Source organism: Artibeus jamaicensis, unplaced genomic scaffold (genome assembly GCF_021234435.1).
Source record: "Artibeus jamaicensis isolate MK-2021 breed Jamaican fruit bat unplaced genomic scaffold, CSHL_Jam_final contig_465, whole genome shotgun sequence".
Taxonomy (NCBI): Eukaryota; Metazoa; Chordata; class Mammalia; order Chiroptera; family Phyllostomidae; genus Artibeus; species Artibeus jamaicensis.
Genome location: NW_026521843.1, coordinates 4,216,743 through 4,236,865, shown reverse-complemented (window position 1 = coordinate 4,236,865; position 20,123 = coordinate 4,216,743). Strand labels below are relative to the sequence as shown.

The 20,123-nt window shown below is 53.6% G+C and overlaps 1 protein-coding gene across 11 annotated transcripts in view; it reads right to left on the bottom strand.

The window, feature by feature from the left end:
- GREB1 (growth regulating estrogen receptor binding 1) overlaps window positions 1–20,123 on the bottom strand; it is a 93,322-nt gene that overhangs the window by 58,704 nt on the left and 14,495 nt on the right. For 8 of the 11 annotated variants that reach the window (XM_053667127.1, XM_053667132.1, XM_037151833.2 and 5 more), the window contains exon 1: window positions 6,533–6,604. The exons of 2 other annotated variants lie outside the window; for them this stretch is intronic. In XM_053667127.1, the coding sequence (XP_053523102.1) occupies window positions 6,533–6,541 (9 nt within the window). In that variant the 5' untranslated portion in view covers window positions 6,542–6,604. Of the gene's footprint in view, window positions 1–6,532; window positions 6,605–6,674; window positions 6,737–20,123 lie in introns of those variants that run through there. One more of the 11 variants, XM_053667130.1, reaches the window with a different exon arrangement.

Here is a 20,123-nt window from a genome sequence, read left to right as displayed (position 1 = left end):
GACCTGCTGCCTACTTCAGTGCATGAATGAGGGCGTACTGGCCACGTCTGGGGGTGCTTGCATTCTTTTTAACTCAGGGTGGACTATTTAAAGGCTCCACCAATGAATAAGATCAGCAATGTCCCCTATTTCTGTCTAAGAAATAGAGTTCTGTCTAAGGAGTTTAACACACACAGAAAGCTTGACATCAGCCCATTGGACACTGAGCCCCTGCAGGGTCACACCCAAAGATTGATCAGGACACCCAGACCCTGTGTTCCCAAGGTCCTGTTCAGCTCACCTGACAGCTGATTGGTACCTGGAGGCCAGGGGACTCCACCCATCAAAGCAGATCAAAGCCTAATGTGGATGGAGCCATACAGAGGCAAAAAATATGAACAACGTTCATCGGCCAGCTTCTCTGTGCAGAGCACTGGGCAGACTCCCTCACTCAACATGCAGGGCAGCCAGGAGAGGAGGACATTAAGAAGCCCATTATAAAGATAACAAGTTCAAGTCCTGGAGATAAGTAACCTGAAGGAACTCTTAGCGAAAGATAAGAGATACAGCCAGGGGTGGGGGTGGGAGGAGATGGGGGGAGAGAGGGGACAGACAAAAGAACAGCATCACAGGAAGTGTTCGCAAACGAAGTGAAGCATTTTATTTTACAACCCTGAGCAAGCATCAAAGCTCCTGTGTCTGTATGCAAACGACAAAGAGAAAATGCACCTGCTCCCTGTCCAGTGCTGATCTGAAAGCAGAGAGTAAATACTGCGATGGGGATGGGGAGCGGCATGGCCCTTCCGGTCAGTCCCCACTGGACCGCAGTCACTGGACCAGCAGTCTGAACCGTACAGACCAGACACCGGCCAGGTGGGGAAGGGGTTTGGGGGCCACAAGGCAGAGCAGGCTGAAGTAGAGGCACAATGGGGAGCCACAGGTCTAGCTCAAGGTCAAACACAGAAGCCTAAACCCTCCCAACGCCTCACAGGGCAAAAGGCCTCCGTCCTGGGGGGCCCTGGCACTCTCTCCAGATGCCGTCTCTGTGCCGGACCCCTGCTGCACTTGAACGGGCACCTGGTCTGGGAACTGCAGGCGTCTTCCACACCCGACCCCTCAGGGGGAAGACCAGGGACAGGTGTGGCTATGGGAGGTGGTCTGCTCGGTGGAAAGGAGCTGCACAGGTTCTGCCAGAGCAGAGCATGGGGGTGAATTATTGATAGACTGCTGAAAACTCGAGTAAACAAAAACAACAATGAATACTGCAGGGAAAATACGGGGTTGCACAGGAATTGAAGATTTCATTAGAGCGCACGCCGAGTCCATGGGGCGTGCCAGCTCAGCCGGGGTTTGCGGGGAACATTCTGGAAAGGCGGGGAAAGGAAGGCGCGGTGTGCGGATGAGGCTGCGCTCTGAGGCGGGCAGGGGTGTACGAAAGCTAAATTCACCTATCCCACAGGAAGAGTTAAAAGATGAGCCAGAACTAAATAAGGAATTGCAGCCCTAGTTATTATTTGTAAATAATGAGGTAAATTCCAGAAGAGAAAAAAACTAGAGTTAAAAGCCGGTTGCCTCTAGGAAGCAGAAGTGGGGTGGAAATAGGTTAGGAGACTGATGTTTTTCATCTTAAAGCTTAGAATAGAATAGAATAGAATAGAATAGAATAGAATAGAATAGAATAGAATACTCCTTAGAATGTGCATATTTAAATGTATTAAAAGCTGAACATTACATTTAAAAATAAATGAAACCCAGGCATAAAAATGAAGGGCGGACAAACCAAATCTCAAGAGCAGGGCAGCTGAAAGTCACAGTGAACCGCACACTGAGAGCAAAGGAGGGCCGCCCTGCTGAGCACTAGCTAATTTAATCCCGGCAACAGTCCTGTCTGGTGTTATTCTGTCCCTGTTTCTATCCCTCTTCTACAGATGAAGACCCTGGGGCTCAGAGAGGCCAGTCCAACGACACACAGCTAGGGCCTGGCCTGCGATTGAAAAGCCCATCTCCAGAGAATCTCTTCTATGAAAAGTAGCGTTAAGAAGCTTAAACTGGCAGACACCCTCCACTGGAGGGCTGTAAATCTGTACTTCCACCCCCTTCTCATGGACAAGACACAGCCCGTTTCACAGGAAGCCACCGCACGCCTCTGAACTTCTAAGGGACAAGGCCAGGAAGCTGGCCTCTGAGACTAAGCAGGCGCGCTGAGGCGCCACCAGACCTCCTCCTGGGCCGAGTGTTTTTGTTGTTGTCGCCCTGGGAGCCCATAAAAGCCTGCAATTATCATGGGCGTTTCTGCCTGTGCTCAGAGCCCCATCGCAGGTACACACGGCAGCCTCTGTCCTGAGTGAGCGTGACAACAAAGACATCACACGTCTGTCCTACCTACTTTATCCAGTCACTTCAGTCATTTTTCGGGTGGTACTTTATAATGTAAAGACATGTGTTATATATAGTAGTCCCCACATATAATTTATTAATCAAGAAACATATAGAGATAGAAGATTCGAGTTTGAATTCAAAAATGGGAAAAAATATTTGCTTACTTATCTCCTATGTGCCAACCGCTCGGGTGACAGAGGGTTACCTTCCTTTGGCAGGTGAACAGACTTTAGTGTAAAAACACCTGCTATCTTCCCATCTCTATTACTTCCTTTAGCATCGTAAAGCCTGAGAACATTTTACGTAATAACCAAAATAACCGCCACCAGTAATTAGGGCCACTCGTGCAGAGGCTGCTCTTGGGTTATATCTGTAACGGTATTTCATCCTCGTCACAGCTCCCGGACACACGCGAGTGGCTCTCATTTCCCTCGGGAGGAAACAGAGGGACTGAGTGACTCGCCTGGGGTCACCCACTCGGGTACAATTTTAGAGCGCCCCATGAAGTTGCTGCGCCTAAGACTCTGCTCTCGGTGAAGCTGCCGACTTCTGAAGAGGGAGCGTTTTTCCAAGTTGTTGTTTTAATGTCGTTCACTGGCGCAGCCAAGCTCCATCTTTTGGCTAGAAACTGGGTGGTCTTAGGTTCTTCCTTAACAGCACTCGTCCCTAAAAGGGAGGGGGGCTGCCCTGACAAGAAATGAAGCCCCAGTAAATGAAAAGCCCATTTAAGAAGACATTTCCAGGCGGACAAAGAAGCCAAGAGCATTCTAAGAATGTCGCCTGAAGACCAATCTGCCAGAGAGGGAGGAGGGTGAGTAGGCAAAATAAACAGGCAGGGGCCGTGGGCCAGCCTGGTCCATGTGGCCTCTGAGCCAGCCCCAGCAGGTCCGTCCCCAGAGATTAAAGCAGAAGACTCCAGACGCCAGCCCATTCAAAGAAAAATATGTTAGCTTCTGCCTCTCCTTAAAGTGACTCCCCCGGCTTTTTTCCCTTCTTTTTGTAAGACTAGAATGTCAAAAGGTCTGCCCAAGAGGCAGAAAATCCACTTATCTTAAAAGGCCCACAGACACAGGAAACCTGCGGAGCTATGCGTCCAGCTAAAATCCAAGCCTGCAATCGCTTTCCTGTCCCTTTCATCGGTCACGCCATGAGGCCCGTCTGTCTAAACCCCAAGCCCAATCTGTTGACAGCAGCCATCCAGTTCCCGAAATGGGCCGGCACACACTGCCTGGGACAACACCGCTCTGTGTACCCCTCAGTGCCGCACGCCCCTCACTCTGCTGCTCAGGATAAAGCAGTCACCTCCTTCTGTGTTCACCGCCCGACCCTGCACCCGCTTCCCCAGTGCCCACAGAGGTCTCAGTTCACCTGTGGACAGTCCCCAACATCCCGTTTCCTCCATAATCTGTGGGCCAGGTGGTAAAAAGCATGTACTTTGAATAAAACCAATAGGTGCTTAGTTCACGGCTATGTTTCTTTCATGCTGTGTGGCTTTGGGCAAGTTACCTACCCTCTCTGTGCTTCCATTGCCTCCCTTGTAAACCAAGGCTAAGAAGGACCACCTTCCAGAGCTGTAGTGAGGGCTAAAGGAACGAACACACAGAGACAGCTGAAGTATAGTAGATCTTAATAAATTCTAGTTTCCTCTCTAAAATTGCAATTAATTTGCTCATGATTCTAATTTTGAGATGGCAGCCAGAGAACATGATTTAACTTGAGTCATTGCACTCTGGTGGAAATGATTAAACTCCTGGCTTCCATCAGGAGTGGACCAGAAAGCATCTGGCCACTGCCTGCCCCAGGTATCTCCTGAACTCACCTCCAGTTTCCACTCCAAGCCAGGCCAGAGGGGCCCTGCCTGTGAGCATCAGGGTACAAGACAAGGCCTTTTGGTCGCTCCTCAGGGACGACCTGCTGTTCCATGGGCCTGCTGGTGCTGGTTGCTCCTTCTGCTTGTCCTCAAGGAAAATCCATTGCTCCCGCTTCTTCCCCCGACCCCGCCTCGCCTGGCACTTCGCTGGCACCTTGCTGGGCTCTGCGTTATTCCCCCTGAGGAGGCCGCAGGGAGCATCTGCGTCCCCCACCTCCTCGGGGGCTTGAACTGCTAGATGCAGCGACCGAGCCCACTCATGTCTCCTTCCCCGCGGGGCCCAGGATGGTGTCTTATAGAAAGCAGATGTGGCAAGGGATGGCTGGAGACTCTTATTACCCCCGACTGCCCGAGATCCTGCCACCTGGACCACCCCTGGCAGGAAGCAAAGACGCCGCTGGGGGCCTTCAGAGTCTCAGGTCCGAGGTCGGACAGCTGGGCCAGTCCTAAGCGACCCACGGCCTGTTCTGTGCCTCTCTAGGGAAAGCAGGGAGAGCTTTCCTCATCCCGATTCATGGCTTTGCCTTAAACAAAGTTAAATCATCTGGATACATAGCAGAAATACTTCAGGCCTGCTGGGAGCAGACGGTGGACGTGAAGGATGGTGGAAGTGAAGTAGACGCAGGCAGTGAGGGCAGGTAAGCAGGTAAACAACGCCCCGAAGGCACGAAGGTGGCTTCAAACAGGGGCAGTCGCGGGAGGAAAAGTCCCATCTCCGATTGATCTCTGAGGGTCCCTGGAAGAGCCCGGTCTGGCAGGAGGGGTTTGCCAGCAGAAAGGAAGAAGGGCTACAGGGCAGAAGGGGTCAGTGTGCCCAGGCTTCCCCTGGGGTGACACGCAGGGTGTGATTGCGGAGGCAGGTCCTTGCGGCTGCAGGGGCACAGGTGGCCCGAGGAAACCGGGGCAGCACGGGGACAAGGGGCCAGTCCAGACCCGTCCCTGCGGGGCCAGAAGAGGACTAGAAGCTGGCGGGGATAATCTGTGACCCATCACTCAGCTCCCAGAGAAGTCCTGTTGGAAACACTGCCATACGTGGGACTGAAGAGGACCCCCACCCCCCACCAGAGAGGGAGACGGGGCTTCAGAAAGAGGAGGAAGGCGGTGGTGTCGCCATGGCGATGCAGGATGAAGTCCAGACAGGGCAGCCGAGGAGCTCAGTGCACCGAGGGATTGGGTCCCTCCCACCACCCCGGTTCTGGCTGAGCCCTCCTAGTGGCGATGCCTAGCTCGGTCTGGTCCTTACTTATCTTTGTCCTCTGTCTCTTTCACCCTTGCCTGGAAAAGTGACCATGGCAGAGAAGGAAGAGGGCGGGCTCTGGTGTCAAAGGCTAGAGTTCAAGTGCAGGAGAGGCCCTCCCCACAGCAGCCCACAGGCCCCTCTGCTCTGCCACCTGCCTCCCTCCCAAACCCTACCCGAAGCACACCTGTCATCCCAGCCTGAAGCTCCCTCTCTTTCTAGAGGACGGGCTTCCCTTAGGACCCTGCTCACCTTTCACGTGCTCACAGGAAGGCACCTTACCAGAACACCCCAACCTCCAGCCCAGATTGGAGCTGCCACCAACCCCTGTCCTTCCCCCTGCCGCCCCTGACCTCGGCATTGTCCCTACAGCAAAGCGGAGGGACCCTTCAGCCAGCACATAAGTGACAAGACTTGTTTCTGAGGCCGAGTCCAAAGATGGGGCGAGCACAAGCAAAGCCCTCTCGGGGCTGCGTTTCCGGCCCCACTCGGTAACGTCAGCAGCATGGTGGGCCTCTGGCCCCTGGGGAGGGGCCAGCCCGGAATATATGATGTGGCCATAAAGGCATTCAGGCTGCATCATGGTCTTCTGTAAACGCTTTGACCATCCTCCGGGCAGGAAACGGCTTTCTCATGTAGATGCCGCCGGGTCGCCTTCCAGGGGCTCATAAACGCCACAGGTGCCTCTGCAGGAGGAAAGCCAGGCCGCCGGCTGGACCTCTGTCTGATCTGTCTTCCCTCCAGCTGAGACGGACCTGCCTGTGGCCGCGCCCAGACATCTGCTCACAGAATGTGAGCCGGCGCTTCCGCTGGGGGTCCTCGAGCTCCCTGAACAGAACTACAAAGCAGTGTCGGCATCGCCCCCCACTCCCCTCACCACCCCCACCACCCGCCCCTCAGGAGGAAACCAGGGAAGATTTGCAGGAAAGGAAAAAAAAAAAACTACTGGAAAACTTCTCTCCAGAACCAGCCAGGCAGGATCCGAAACGTTTCGTCTATCTCCTTAGCAAATCACTATAATTATGCTACCCCTTTACATACCGCGGCAAACAAGAGAAATAAGATACCTGATTCATGGAGTGGATTCGCTTGGCTTACTGCCCCCACCCCACCCCCGCCCGCACCTTACTAAAAGTGAATGCTTTGCCATCATTCCGCTCAACACGGGCCGATGCCATCCTTACAATTAAGCAAAAAGCCACCACAAACCTCTCTACCCCCCACAGCCGGTGTTCTGCCCCCAAGTCAAGTGCACGATGCACCTGTTCATGTCAGGCGGCCCGTAAACCAGCCAGCCAAGAGCCGCACGGCGGGAGTGTTTTCAGAGGCTACCTCTCATCACGTGGGAGCCCTTATGCCCCAGAGAAGGGGGCCAAGCGCTAGGCTGGCCTGACACCCGGGCTCCCTGGCCCCTGCCCAGGCAGGCAGAGGCAGCCAAGCCAGCCAAGGAAAAGGTTTCCAAGCCAGTATCTGCTCCCGAGGCCACAACAACCAGGAAAAAGAAAAAGTCAGCAGCAGACCTGCCCAGTTGAGCTCCATCCGCCTCAGGCTCCTGCTGGGTCAGATGGCAAATGTACCGCAATGTTCTGCTGGGTCAGAATGCTCTCTGCGCAGGTACATACTGATCTGTCCGTCTAACCACCAGCAATTAAAGCGTGTCTTTTGAAACAACATGAAAGTTCTGTTCTTGGAATGGAACCAGTACTTCTGTGCAGAGAACAAAGGCGCAGGGGAGAGCAGGGCTTTGCCACAGGGAGCAGGCAGGCCGGCTTGCACATGCCGCAGCTGTGGTGCTGGCCCGGGGGGGTGCGTGCCCCTTAAGATGAGCACCTCCAGGAACACCTGGGGAGATGCCGAGAGTCACAGGTGCACAACGTCCCTACGCTGCTGTCATTTAAATCATTTCTGCCACCACGGAAATCAAGCCCACACCAGCTCTGGTCCGGAGCTTCCTACATGTTCGGGCTGCAATTAACCCTAACAAGTCCAGGGATCCTGCTCAAACCCTAGTTGGAAGAGGAAAGGAAATAATGGAAGCCCATTCCATTTGTGCTGGAGGCCTTTAACTCTGATTTTTATCGTCTCACCAGGGTCTTTTATCTGCCTGCACAGATGACTTGGATAGGACCCAGGGGGTCCATGTCACCTACCCTTTGTGACAAACGTCAAAGAGCGGGGTCATTCTTGTTAGTGCCCCCGTCCCAGCTGTTTCTAGGCCCCAAAGCACCAGGCGCTGAGGAGTGGAAGGAAGTGCCCCCCAGTTCAGACTTATTTACTCCTTCCTGGGCTGAGTATTGTCCCCTCAGAACAAAGGGCCACTGGGGACCCCACCTGTCCGCACAGTCACAGCAAGGACAGGGAAGCAACCCCTGGTGGTTCTGCTAGAGAAAGGCTAGGGGAGTCCAGACCAACCCCGGAAACCGGCCCTGGCTCCACTCACCTGTGGAAGCGAACCGAGCTGGAGAGGACCCGGGGGGCCGAGGGGGGGGGTGCCCGTGCTGGGGGTGCCGCCAGCCTCCTGCCTGTCCGCGCACTCGTGGTGGAGGGAGCCTGGACGTACAGAAATGCCCGCGGGAAAGCAACGCCCAATGCAGCCGCCAGTGTCCCGTGCACGGAAGCTCTGCGTGCAAAGAGCTTTTACATGGCGCAGACGGCCTTGGGATAGGACACGCAGCAAGAAGAAGATTGTACATTGTTACAAAAATGTAGAGCTAAAAACACGCAGATACACATGTATGGGTAATGTAACACATGATGTTTTACTATGCACAGATGTGTAAATAGAGAGGGAGAGAGAGGAAGCTGCAGAGTTTTTAAGAGAACGGACTCTGGATTAGGTTGAACTTCCGGAAACCAGACCAGAGACAGCACTTGTGCCCACCACGCGTGGAGCAGCCAGAAGGGGCCGTCGGGCCCAGGGGTGCACTCCGATCACTCCCAGTGCATTATTTCTGGAGACCCTGCCCACCCAAGTTTTCAGCTCCTGCCTGGCCTTCCCGCTGCACTTGGCTGAGCTGGACCCTCTTCCTGGGCCAGTTGTTGGATTTTGTTAGCATCAAATAAACCTATCATTTTTTTCTCCATCAAATATAGAATAAAACTGAAGTATAAAGAAATCCCCATTACTGGCTTTTTTTTTTTTTTTTTTTTTTTTACTGGAAAGCAGACAGGTCTCAGGGAAGCTGTGTCACTGGTACCGGGTCACCATGGCAGCCCGTGTCTGCCTGAGGCTGTGGGGCCTGGGGGTGGCCCCCTGACCCTCCCAGCTGCAGCAGCTCCCGGCACCATAAACAGATATGACAGGCTTAGTGTAAAGGGGTTTTGTGATGATTAAATAAGATATTGTAGTAAAGTATTTAGTACAGTAGCTAACACTTGATAAGTTTTTCTTTTTTGAGGACTAGTCAAGCTGATCTCTTCGCTGGCTAGGTAGCTATTCCGTCTTCTGCCTTGGGTTATTCGCTTGCATTGAAATCCCCCCCCCCCCACCCATTGCAATGTAAATTTGCCACTTAAAAATGGCAAAAATGAGTAACTGGGAGGCACAAAACCTCCTTACTTTTGGGACCAGCCCTTTTGTCCCCCACGGGCCAGGCTCTCTCCTGCCACCTCCCCTTCCATTAGCCTGAAGCCACTCTTCGTTCGCTCACTCAAGCTTTGCCGGAGCCCACGGCCCACTGGGCACTCGAGTGACTCAGCTGCCAGAGCCTCAGTGTCCTCAGCCAAGTGCAGGTGATAAACTGAGAGCCCAAGGCCCCTGGGAGGCTTCAGTGACACCAGGACCCTGAAGCCCCTTTTACACTGCCTGGCACATGGCAGGTGCTCCGCATGACAATGACCAAGCCACAGCCCTGCCAAGGGCTCCCCTGGTGAGGGCCCGGACAAGCAGACCCTGCGCCGACCCCTGTCCTCCTGTGAACCCTTGAGTGCTGAAGCGAATGTCCCGCCGGCCCCGTGAGTCGGAGCAGGAACGCGTCTGTGGGAAAGACCGCCAGCTTGCTGAGGCATGATTCATCACCGCTGGCTGCAGTAATTAGATGTATTTTGGTTGGTTCTGGGTCACGATGACCCAGTGACTGCACTTTTTTTTTCCCCCACTGTTCAAGTTTGTGGTGAGCCTTAAAACAAAAACAAAAGGCTTAGGAAAAGATAAGAACTTGGTGCCGAGGCTTTTGCTCAGAGTAAGGGCGTTATCAGTTCTGCCCTTCAGAAGCACAGATAGATCACCGAAGCCATTATCGCTCGGTCTTTCATTTTATGAGACCCAGGCATAATTTTTTGCCCACCCCCACGACCAAGCTCCTAGAAAACGATCTTGCCCATCTGTCCCCAGGAGCCCAGCACAAAATAAATGCCCTGAGAGTGTTTACGGACGAAGCGATGCTCCTAGAAGCAGGTTCCGTGTCAAGAAACAAGAAAAAATGAGAATTAATGACCCATAGTAATGGATCTTTGCTAAATTTTCCAGGAATAAATGTACATTTCCCACTTCACTCCTGCTAAGGTTGACTCATTAGCAGGGGCAGTTTCCACCTATTTAAGTCAACATATTCAAGTAACGAAAAGCATGATGGTGAACGTGGTCAGCAGAGAGAGGACACCTGAGGACAGGACGTGCATTGGAAATAGACTGGAAGGAAATACACTAAAATGTTAACAGGGGAAATGAAATTGTAGACAATTTTTTCCCTTTCTAATTTTCTGTATTTTTGTCAATGATCTCGTGCCATTAGCATGGTTAACTGTCGGGGGGGAGTTATGATCACAGTGTTCCCTCAGGTCCGAGTCCGTCGGGAGCAGCCTGGCGTGGACCAGATGAAAGCAGCTGAGTGAAGGTGCCCTGACTCTGCCGTTCCCGGCGGGCGGGTCACTGAACGTGGCTCGGGGTAGAGCATCTCCGCGGCAGCCGACAGCTCCCACTCAACAGCTCCCTCAGGTGACAACACAGGGAGCAAGTGTCCCCAGAGCCAGGGGCCCGTCGAGGGCCTGCATCACTGTCGGAAACCGGGAGGCAGCCAGGGCACCTGCGCATCTGGTGGGCATCTGACCACCAGATTAAAAGTGATAAATGCATACGAAAACGAAGCAATTACTAATCTCAGGGGGGGAAAGCTATGCAGGAAAAAGGAAAAACAAGAGCAGTACATACCTGGCCCAGCTGTGGAGTGTTCACATGGCCATAATTGAAAGCTCACCAAATGGAGCTACCGAGAACTGTAAATAACTAGAAGGAGGGCAGGCAGGGGGTGCGCATCTGTGTGGGGAGAACGGGCGGATGGAAGAGAGAGAGGAATCGTGCCTTCCACCTTAGGGAGTCAGTAAATATTGCCTCAAATTCAAAAACCAGGCAGCAGCAAACCGTTCTTTAGAAATGTCAAGATCATTACTGAAAGTACCGGTTGGAAGGATTGGAAATGGCTCCCTCCCGAGAACCAGAAAAGAGAGGATGGGGTGGGTGGGGAGCTTTGAAGACTAAGACTGCAATTCATGTTTAACTTATAATGTCTTATTTAAGCTTCATGAAGACGCACAGCTTACTAATGAAAAAACTAAGGCTCACAGACACGAAGTACCAAGATCACATGCTAGTAAGTAAAGCTAAGATTTTGACGCAGGTTTCCTGAAATCCCAAGCTCATGGTCTTTCCTCTACATTATGGCCCCTGCTCATATTCTGCCGTATTAAGAGAGCTCGTGACCTCAAGGAAGAAAGTCTGGAGCCATGTGATCCCATCAAATGCCACAAGATACAAAGAAAGAGAAAGAAGTGGCAAAAACGAACAGTAAAGGACAACACTGAGGCCCATTCATGAAGCCAGGGTTAGGGGAGCAATGAATCCGCGTGGACAAGCTCTCAGTGGATTTATTTTCTGGCCAGAATGAACTAAGTTGCCATTTATAATAGTAAACCTTTCATGAAACCCTGCCAAGCATCCGATCCTTCTGTGCAAAGCTGGGACAGGACTTTGGAAGCGTCACCCACCGTCTGGAGTGGCCACGGGGTCCCTGGGCAAGCTGAATGCAGAAGGGCCCTGAACCCTATGCCATGAGAAAGGGTCACAACCTAGAGTGGCCCAGGAGGACCCCAGAGATGGTAGGAGGAAGGATGCTGAGCGACAAGGTGGAAGGGAAGGTACACGGCAAGACGGAGTCAAGGGTGGGGAAAATTCGGGAGAGGGCATCAGAATCGAGTCTACGAACTGAGCCTGGGTGCCGGCCTCTGTCTTGGGAAGCATCCATCCCAGCCAGTCTGTCCTGGGGAACTGTACCCCCCGCAAGCACTTCCCCCTCACCACTTGAGGTCCAATTTCTGTAAGAACACACTCTTCCAGGTCTTGGCCAAACGTTTTAAGAAAGAAGCCCGAGTGAATCCAGAGAGCATGTCATTCTGGAAGAAAAGCAGCACAAGAAAGAGGATGTGGCCAAGGCGCCCTTGAAAAGGCCACATTAACACATTTAATGGATGGAGTCGTGTGGATGTGAGCTCAGGAAAGCACCCCACACATCCAGTTGTATTTGTTTGCCTGTTACAGAAGCCCAACCGGTGGTCCCACCCCATTGGGACTCATTCTTCTGATGTAACAGGCCTGCAGGGAGGAGTCCAGAGCCAGGGAGGCCTCTTGACCTTGACATCCAAGACCAAAGCTCCTTCTGCCTTGGAAGGTGGCAAGCGTGGTCCATATCCCAGACTGGAAGAGAGGAGAAAGGCCAAAGGCAAAGGAGCATGGCCCTTCACAGGGGCCATGTGTCATTGGGCAGTTATTCTCCTAGGAGTCCCACCCAAATGATTTCAGTGCCTATGAGACGCTGGCCAGAGCCTGGTCTGACGGCCACCCACACTCCCCAGGGGCCCAGGAGGTTGAGATTTTAGGCTGGCACTTGGCCCTGCTGAACGAAAGCGGGGTTCCGTCGGGCAGGGGTAAGGAAGGGTGGACAGAGCTGTTTGCCCTGCGCTGCACAGAGGCCAGCGCCGGCTCCGCCAGGGCCAAGATGAGTGATGTGCTTTGGAAAGCACAGTATGAAAAGTGATGATAACACCAAACAAACCCAGGCCAAATCTGTCCCAGACAACGAGGTCATGCTGACCTTCTGGGGAGAAGACGATGTTCAGACAGGACACGGAACACTGGGAGGCAGGAGCAAAAATCCCCAAGCGCTGTTTTGTAACCCTGCAGAGCACTTTCTGTCCCCCAGGGAAGGATGGCACAGGAACACCCCCAGAGGCCGCCTCTGCCGGCCACTCTGCACGTCTCTTCACTTCATCCTCACGCAGTCCCGTGGGCTCGGCAGGAGAGGAAGTGCAGGGCCCGGGGACACAACTAGTAAGAAGCGGACGTGAGATCCGAACACAAATCTCGCACAATCCCGAGTCTGGCACCATTCCATCTTTCTTCTCGTCCAGTCTACTGGACAGTGTCTTCTTGGACACCGGACGCTGGCCTGAGGAGATGGGCAAGAGGGCATCTGCTCACCCCAGACCTCTGGCTACTGGGCCGGGCAAGAGCTCCCTGTCAGAGCCACCTCCCTCTCAGTCCTACTGTGGCTTTGTCCCCCAGTGTCAGACCTTCCCCTCTGCCTGTCCCGCCACCCGGCCTCCTGGCTGTGACCTCTGGCTGGTGCTGCTCAAGCCGTTGAGCTGTGAGACCTGCCTCTGGTCCTGGCTGGTCTGGTCTGGCCTTACACGCCCACCCACACCGACCCGCCAACACACCCTTTCCTTTTGTGAGTCCTCACCAAGACTTATCGATAACGCCCAAAAGGTCCGCCATGAACACCTTCTCCTGAGAGGAAGGAGAAAAGGGTGAACTTTATATATTTGGGCATTTATTTACTAGGAATACAAATTACGGCCGGCAAATTTAAATGCAATGTTATCTGGGAGGGGGTGGTCTTCAAACACACTAAATTGTTATCCTTTTCTCTGAGTAGAGAGTTCTTGGGCTGAGCCTCTGTGAACCCCAAGAAAAGACTGCCCAAGTCTGCACCCAGAGAGCCTCCTCTCTGTGCCAGGCACTTTGAACCAAACTAGGTGGGCAAGACAGCGGCGACTGAGACCCCAGACCGTGGGACGCAGAGGCTGCCTAGCCCAGCCTGCCAGGGGCAAGGCAGCAGGTAGGACCTCCTGTGGCCGGTCAGAGCGGCGATGCTCCCGGAGAGTCGTCTGGAATAAGAAGCAGGAAGGACACTGACCAGAGACTGAAACTACCAGGGCTGCCCCCAGGCCCTCTGGTCTTTCTGGTTGGAGTCTGAGTCAGGACTTTGGGAATCCTGCCTGGGACACTCCTGCCAAACATCTATGCAAAGGAGTGTCCCTTAGGGCCCAAGGGTAGCAAGATCTCTGCATATCTCTGGGTCAAGGACAAGATGCCCACTTCCTGTGCCCAAGGAAGGCACACCTTCCCTTCCAGAAGCCTCCACGTGTGCGAAGGTTCCACTCAATACATCCTGGAAGCGTCCCAGGGCCAAACAGCAATTGTCTTCATAGTCATGTGACACGGGAAACTTAGACGGACGGCCAAAGTGGCAAACGAGAAGTGGTCTGTGTCATCTGCTTCTTATAACAGTTTCCAACCAATCGGCCAGTAGACTTGTTCACGGGTTAACATCAGTGTTGAAAAAGGACAGTTCCAGGAAGACGATGAAAATAGAGGCTGTGTGCCCTCAGTATTTTAAGGAGGAACCTGACTGGGTGAAGGGACCCGGGATGATCGGAAGGGGAATAGTTGAGTTTACAGCAAGGGAGCGTTTCAAATCAAGGTAAATTGGCAAAGGCAGAGAGATGTCTGCGTAGGACACACAGGGCTTTCTCGCTCACAGCCGTAGGGACTCCCCAGGTTCCCAACTCTTCTTCACCTTCAGTGCTGATCAGTTCTCTCCTACGAAGAGTCCAGCGTGACTTGGTCCCTCAATGGGTCAGTGTCGGGTCTCCACTATGGACCCAGCACTCAGCGTGGGTGCTGAAGGGACGAGGAGGTGACAGACCCTCCCCCACCCGATAACTGTGCGGCCTGGAGAAAGGTACTTAATCTCTCTGCATTTCAGTCTCCTCATCTGTCAGACAAAGATTATAATAGTGCCCGCCTGTGGCAGGCGGGATAACACCCCCTCCACCCACACCCACCCCCTGGACCCCGGGAATCTTACCTCCACAACCATGGGACTTTTCAGATGAGATTAACGTTATAGACTTTGAGATCGGGAGATAATCCTGGATTATCAGGTGGGTGCCATCTAGTCACCTGTGTCCTTAAAGGGAACCTGTCTCTCTAGTCAGAGAGCAAGATAAGACAGGAGAGGTGGAGGAGGCAGGAGATGGGGAGGGGAAGGAGGAGGAGAGATTCCCCGTGTGAGAAGGAGTTGACCAATAGTTGCTGCCTTTGGCGGTGGAGGAAGGGAGGAGCCAGGAAACGAAGCAGCTTCCGGAAATGGGAATGGCCCTCAGTGGGCAGCCTGCACAGAGCTAGGCCAACAGCCCCACTGGGCAAGGAAACGGGTTCCGCCCGGAGCTGCCAGGAAAGACGACCGCCCTGCTGACGCCTCGGGTTCAGCCCAAGGAGGCCAACGCCGCACCTCGGACCTCCAGAACTGGAAGAGAACAGCCCCTGCGTGTGTGAGGACGACATTCGAGGTGACCTGTTACGACAGCAACGGAAAACTCATGCGCTGTCTCAAAGGGTCGTTGTGAGGGTGGAATAAGGTTTAAAAAGAGCTTGAAACAGGACTTGGCATAGAAGAAGTAATCAAGTGAGCCCTGGCTGGTGTAGCCCAGTGGATTGAGCACAGGCCTGCGAACCAAATAACCGTGGTTTGATTCCCAGTCAGGGCACAGGCCTGGGTTGCAGGCCAGTTCCCAGCAGGAGATGCACAAGAGGCAACCATACATTGATGTTTCTCTCCCTCTCCTTTCCTTCCCCCTCCAAAGATGAATAAATAAAATCTTTAAAAAAAAAAGAAGTAATTAAGCGAGCCCTGGCAGGTGTGGCTCTGTGGATTGAGTGCTGGCCTTCAAACCAAAGGGTCTCAGGTTCGATTCCCAGTCAGGGCACATGTCTGGGTTTTGGGCCAGGTTCCCAGCTAGGGGTGTGTGAGAGGCAACCACACATTGAGGTTTCTCTCCCTCTCTTTCTCCCTTTCTTCCCTTCCCTCTAAAAGTAAATAAATCTTTTTGTTTAAAAGAAGTATTTAGGTTACTGTTTAATTTTTTTAAATGGTGAACAAGATAAATACAGTTCCCGTCCTCACAAAATTTCAGTCGTGGCAGGGACAAGGCTCAGCGATTAAACGAGTAATTAGAATAAAACGTGGAAGGGACGGTCGGAGTTACCTGGCGGGGCTTTCCAACCTCCTACAGGCTTGGTGACGACCTTCAAAAATAGTCCCTTCCCACGTTCAAAATGTCTCCCTGTAATAAGGCAACAAATGGTAACACCTAAGTGGCCATTATTACCAGTGGTATAGGTCACTGTATCTGTCTGCACTATTCCACATCGTATTAAACTACTGGTCTGATTAAAATGGAAAATGAACAGTAGGTGCCTTCCACTGGAGACTTTGTGGAAGAGATCTTTCAATGAGAAAGGTGACTTGGCAGGGTATTTCCCATTTAAAAATTCACATTTAGCCCTGGTCGCGGTGGCTCAGTTAGTTGGAACATTGTCCCATACACTGAAAGGCTGTGGGTTCGATTCCTGGTCAGGGCACATACCTAGGGTGCAGGTTCAGTCCCCTGTCCAAGACCCTACGAGAGGCAACCGGCTGATGTTTCTGTTACATCTCCTCTCCCGCCACCCCTTCCTGTGTCTCTAAAAGCAATGAAAAAATGTTCTAGGGTGAGGATAAAAAAAGTCACATTTATATTCATTTCATAGACTTTCCCCCTCATTTCATTCTATTAACTTCACAGACACGGCTGAGTTGCCTAAGTCCCATTCAGATCGCCACCAAAATGTCACCAGAGTCCAGAGCAAGTTGTCTTGGCGGGTTGTGGCCTTGGCGGGGCTGTAACGCCTGCCCCTCCCTCCCTGACACCACAGCGCCCCCCCCAGAAGCCCGGAGAGAAGCCCTTGTCCTGTCCGGTGATGCTGCCCTGACCCCGAGCCCCTGCACCACCGTCTCAGGGTGAGAAGCCCCGGAAAGCGCAGCAACTTTTTCTACCGAGACGGAAGGAAAACCCTGTGGTACCATCTGGACAATCCAAGCGGGCCTTTAAAGGACCGTGGCCCTCCTCCTGTGCCAACGTTCTTAAATGCATTCCTTTTCAACGCTCAGTGCTTTCTAGGTCATAACTGCCCACCCGAATGTGGCCCTGACCTAGGACACCCATGTGGACAGCAGCCCCCGGCTCCTCCCCAAGTGGTTCCCCCACCTCCATGACAGGGCACAGAGTGGGGCTCCTGAGTGACGAGGCCCCGTGTCCCACTGTGGTAGAATGACGGCTCCTCCACTCCAGAGAAACGTCACTGAATCACGTTCTCTGGTAAAACGCCCATAGGTGAGAGGCGGGGGGAGCCAGCCACTCTTAGGAAAACTCTCCGAGACCTGTGACATCACAGAACCTGAACTGTATTAGCCCATTAGCGCCAAAGACGCACCTGTGCCCGAATCGGACAGACGCACAGAACAAGATGAGCGCGTGGGAAGGGGCCCCTGGACCATGACTAGAGGGGCAAGAAGCCAATGTGGACTGGGGGGATAATAACAAAAAATAAATAAACAAACCAAGCCCTTCCGTCCTCAGTACCTGAGGGGGTAAGGTGGCTGTCGGGGTCACGTTTTTTACAGACAGAGGCTGGTGGCACAGAGAATGATCGGAGATCCGGAGGTGTGCCTGCCCCCGCCCCGTGACGGCACACCTGCTCCAGGATCGGTGCCGGGAAGCAAGTCCCCAAAGGGGGATGTCGAGGACATTCATCTAAAATGGCGTGTTTTCCACATGCCTGAGAGTTTCCGGTGAAATGCTGCAACAGACACTTTAGAAGAGTTTTGGAGAACAGTGACCAGTAACCTTCTGGACAAACGAGAAGCAAGTGGAAAAAACACGTGTAAACCAAACAAAGAAGTGTTGAAGCTGTCGCTTGCCCACTGAACAAGGGCCGTCATCAGCTATCCCAGAAAAAAGAATCAATGCATACGTTTTTATTCACAGACTACAGTCTTTCAGAGAGAGCAGACTCTGAGGCAGGGACGAGAACACATGCTGGAAGTCCGTACAACGAAAGGGCCCTTGCTGTCCCAAGGTCACTTTTATATCCACTCACATGAAATCTACCATGTCCTGCAAGATGGGCCGCCTGCACATTTCCGCTTTCAAGGCCCAAAATTCGGGTTTGCCCACCGGACTGTCTCTCCTGGCTAAGTCACCCCCTCAGCACCTCCACATGGGCCTCTCTGTCGCAAAGACTGGAGAAGGGGAATGAATGAACGCCACCCCTCAGGGGTCTGACGTGTGTCCCAAAACGCCAGCGGGCTGAACTGAGAATAATGCCAGAGGAATTAGCCTCTGCTCTCAGATAAATGTGCCGTCCGTCACCTCCCGCTCCTGGAGGAGGGGCTGATGAATGACCGCCCTGCCCGGAGAACATCTGCTCTGCCCTTTTTGGCAGCATTCCTCCTGGGGAGACCCCAGAGGGGACGGTGATGTGGCCACCTCGAAGCCACCAGGTCAGTGCCCCCTGCCCTGCCCTCCGCACGCAGCTCCTATGGAGAGCTTCCCGTCTCAAAGGACTTCCCGCAGAGGAAGGGGCCAGATGGTGCAGGGGACCTGGGAGGGGCCGAGACGCAAGGGAGGCGGTGCCGGCAGAGGTCTCCTCGTTTGAGTCCACTTCGTTAGTGGTAAAGGAGACAACTGACATCTTCCTGGGGAGTCACAGGCTTGGGGACATTAACATCCTCGTCTTGTCATTTTCTTTCTATTTACCACAATTTCCTCTCCCTGCTCCTAGACTCCGAGCTCTTTGAGACCCTGGTCCATATCCGACTCAATCTCTGTGACCTCAGCACTGGCCTTAATGCCAGGTGTACGGCACTGTCTGGAGAGCAGCTGATGGAGGGCGGAGCGAGAGAGTGGAGAGAAGGATGGCTGTGGGGAGGGGGTGGGTGGATGGGTGGGTGGACGGATGTGTGGGTAGATGGACAGATGTGTGGGTGGGTGGGTGGGTGATGTGTGGGTGGGTGGGTGCATAAACAGGTGGATGGATGGTAGATAAATGGATGGAAGAAGGGTTGGGTGAGGGGATAGACAGGCAGATGGGTGGACTGGTGGACGGTGGACAAAGGGATGGTTGGACAGATCAGTGGAAGGAAGGGTGGATGGTGGATGGACAGATGGATTGGCAGGTGGTCGGGCAGGTAGATGGGTGAATTCAACAAACATCCCTTAGGCGCCTACCCTGTGCCGAGCGCAGTGCTGGGCCCTGGGGGCACGGGGATGGAGGGCAGCTGCTCTCCACTTCGGAGGACCCCCGAGTCTCCGGGGCGAAATGCCACGTCGCTGACTCGGCACACGGTAAGCACCGCGACAAAGGGGAGGCAGCACTGGTCTCAGCACAGCGAGAGGGTGGACCCAGTAAGTCAGGAAGATTCTCAGGTGTCCCTGGGCCACCGGGCTCAGCAGGAGGCCTCCCACACCTTCAGTGGCTCCCCTTTAGCCCAGTGAACCCTCCAGAGTTCATTTTAGGTCCTCCCCCAGGGGGCCTCTGCAGTCGGCACCCCTCCCCCTTTCCTTAAGGAGCAGTGCTGTGGGCCACCCCTCCCCCGCAGCCGGGAAACCGCACTCGAGTCTGAACACCCAACGCTTGGCCCTTCGATCACAGAAATACGGAGGTGAGGTGGCCTTGCCTGCTAGCAAAGGGGTGTGGCAAATTTCAAGTTCAACAACACAGCAGCTAACTTGGAAAAACAACCGATCTTCCCTAATCCCTGGGTTTCCCATCTGTAAAATGATAACACGTAACGCCCACGCCAGAGGACTGTGGAAGGGCTGCCTGAGAACTGCCTGGGGACCAAGTCGCACACTGTCTGCAGCTCGCCGACACCTGGCCCTCTCCAGTGACTGATGACCTCCCGCCCCCTGGGGTTTGGGGACACTTTCCCATCACCTTCGGTTGTAAGAATCCACCTCCCCAGCGTCTGGGCCAGGCTCCCAGTCAAAAACTCTCCTTTCTCCACCCATCCCCACCCTTCCCCACGGATCCAGCTCCTCTTCCGTGGGCGTGAGCAGGGGATCTCGCCACCCCCCTGTGGCCCGAGCTCTGGCAGCCACCAGGAGCTGACCGCCGTGGGGCCCCTGAGTCCAGTTCAGCGTCTGGACTGACTACCGTTCAGGAAATATCAGCTGAATGAAACCAGAAAGGATGCAGCCGCCACCCGTCCCACTGGAGCCCTTGTGAGTACGGCTGGACACGCCGAGCCAGGGCTCCCAGTCAACATGTCACTCTCAGTATCAAGAAAGGCCAGGCCAGGAGAAAGCACTTCATCAACACTGGGTACTGAGTAGGTGTGAATTCTTCTAAGGAAGCCACTGTTCTTGTGTCTTTAAAGCTAGACCAGAACGCTCCATGAACTAGAATGATCAGGAAATGGGAGGATTCTGTCAGTTTAATTTCTGGGGGGTCAGAATAAAATTCCAACCCTGGGTTATAGCAGTGCAGAAAAATGGAGC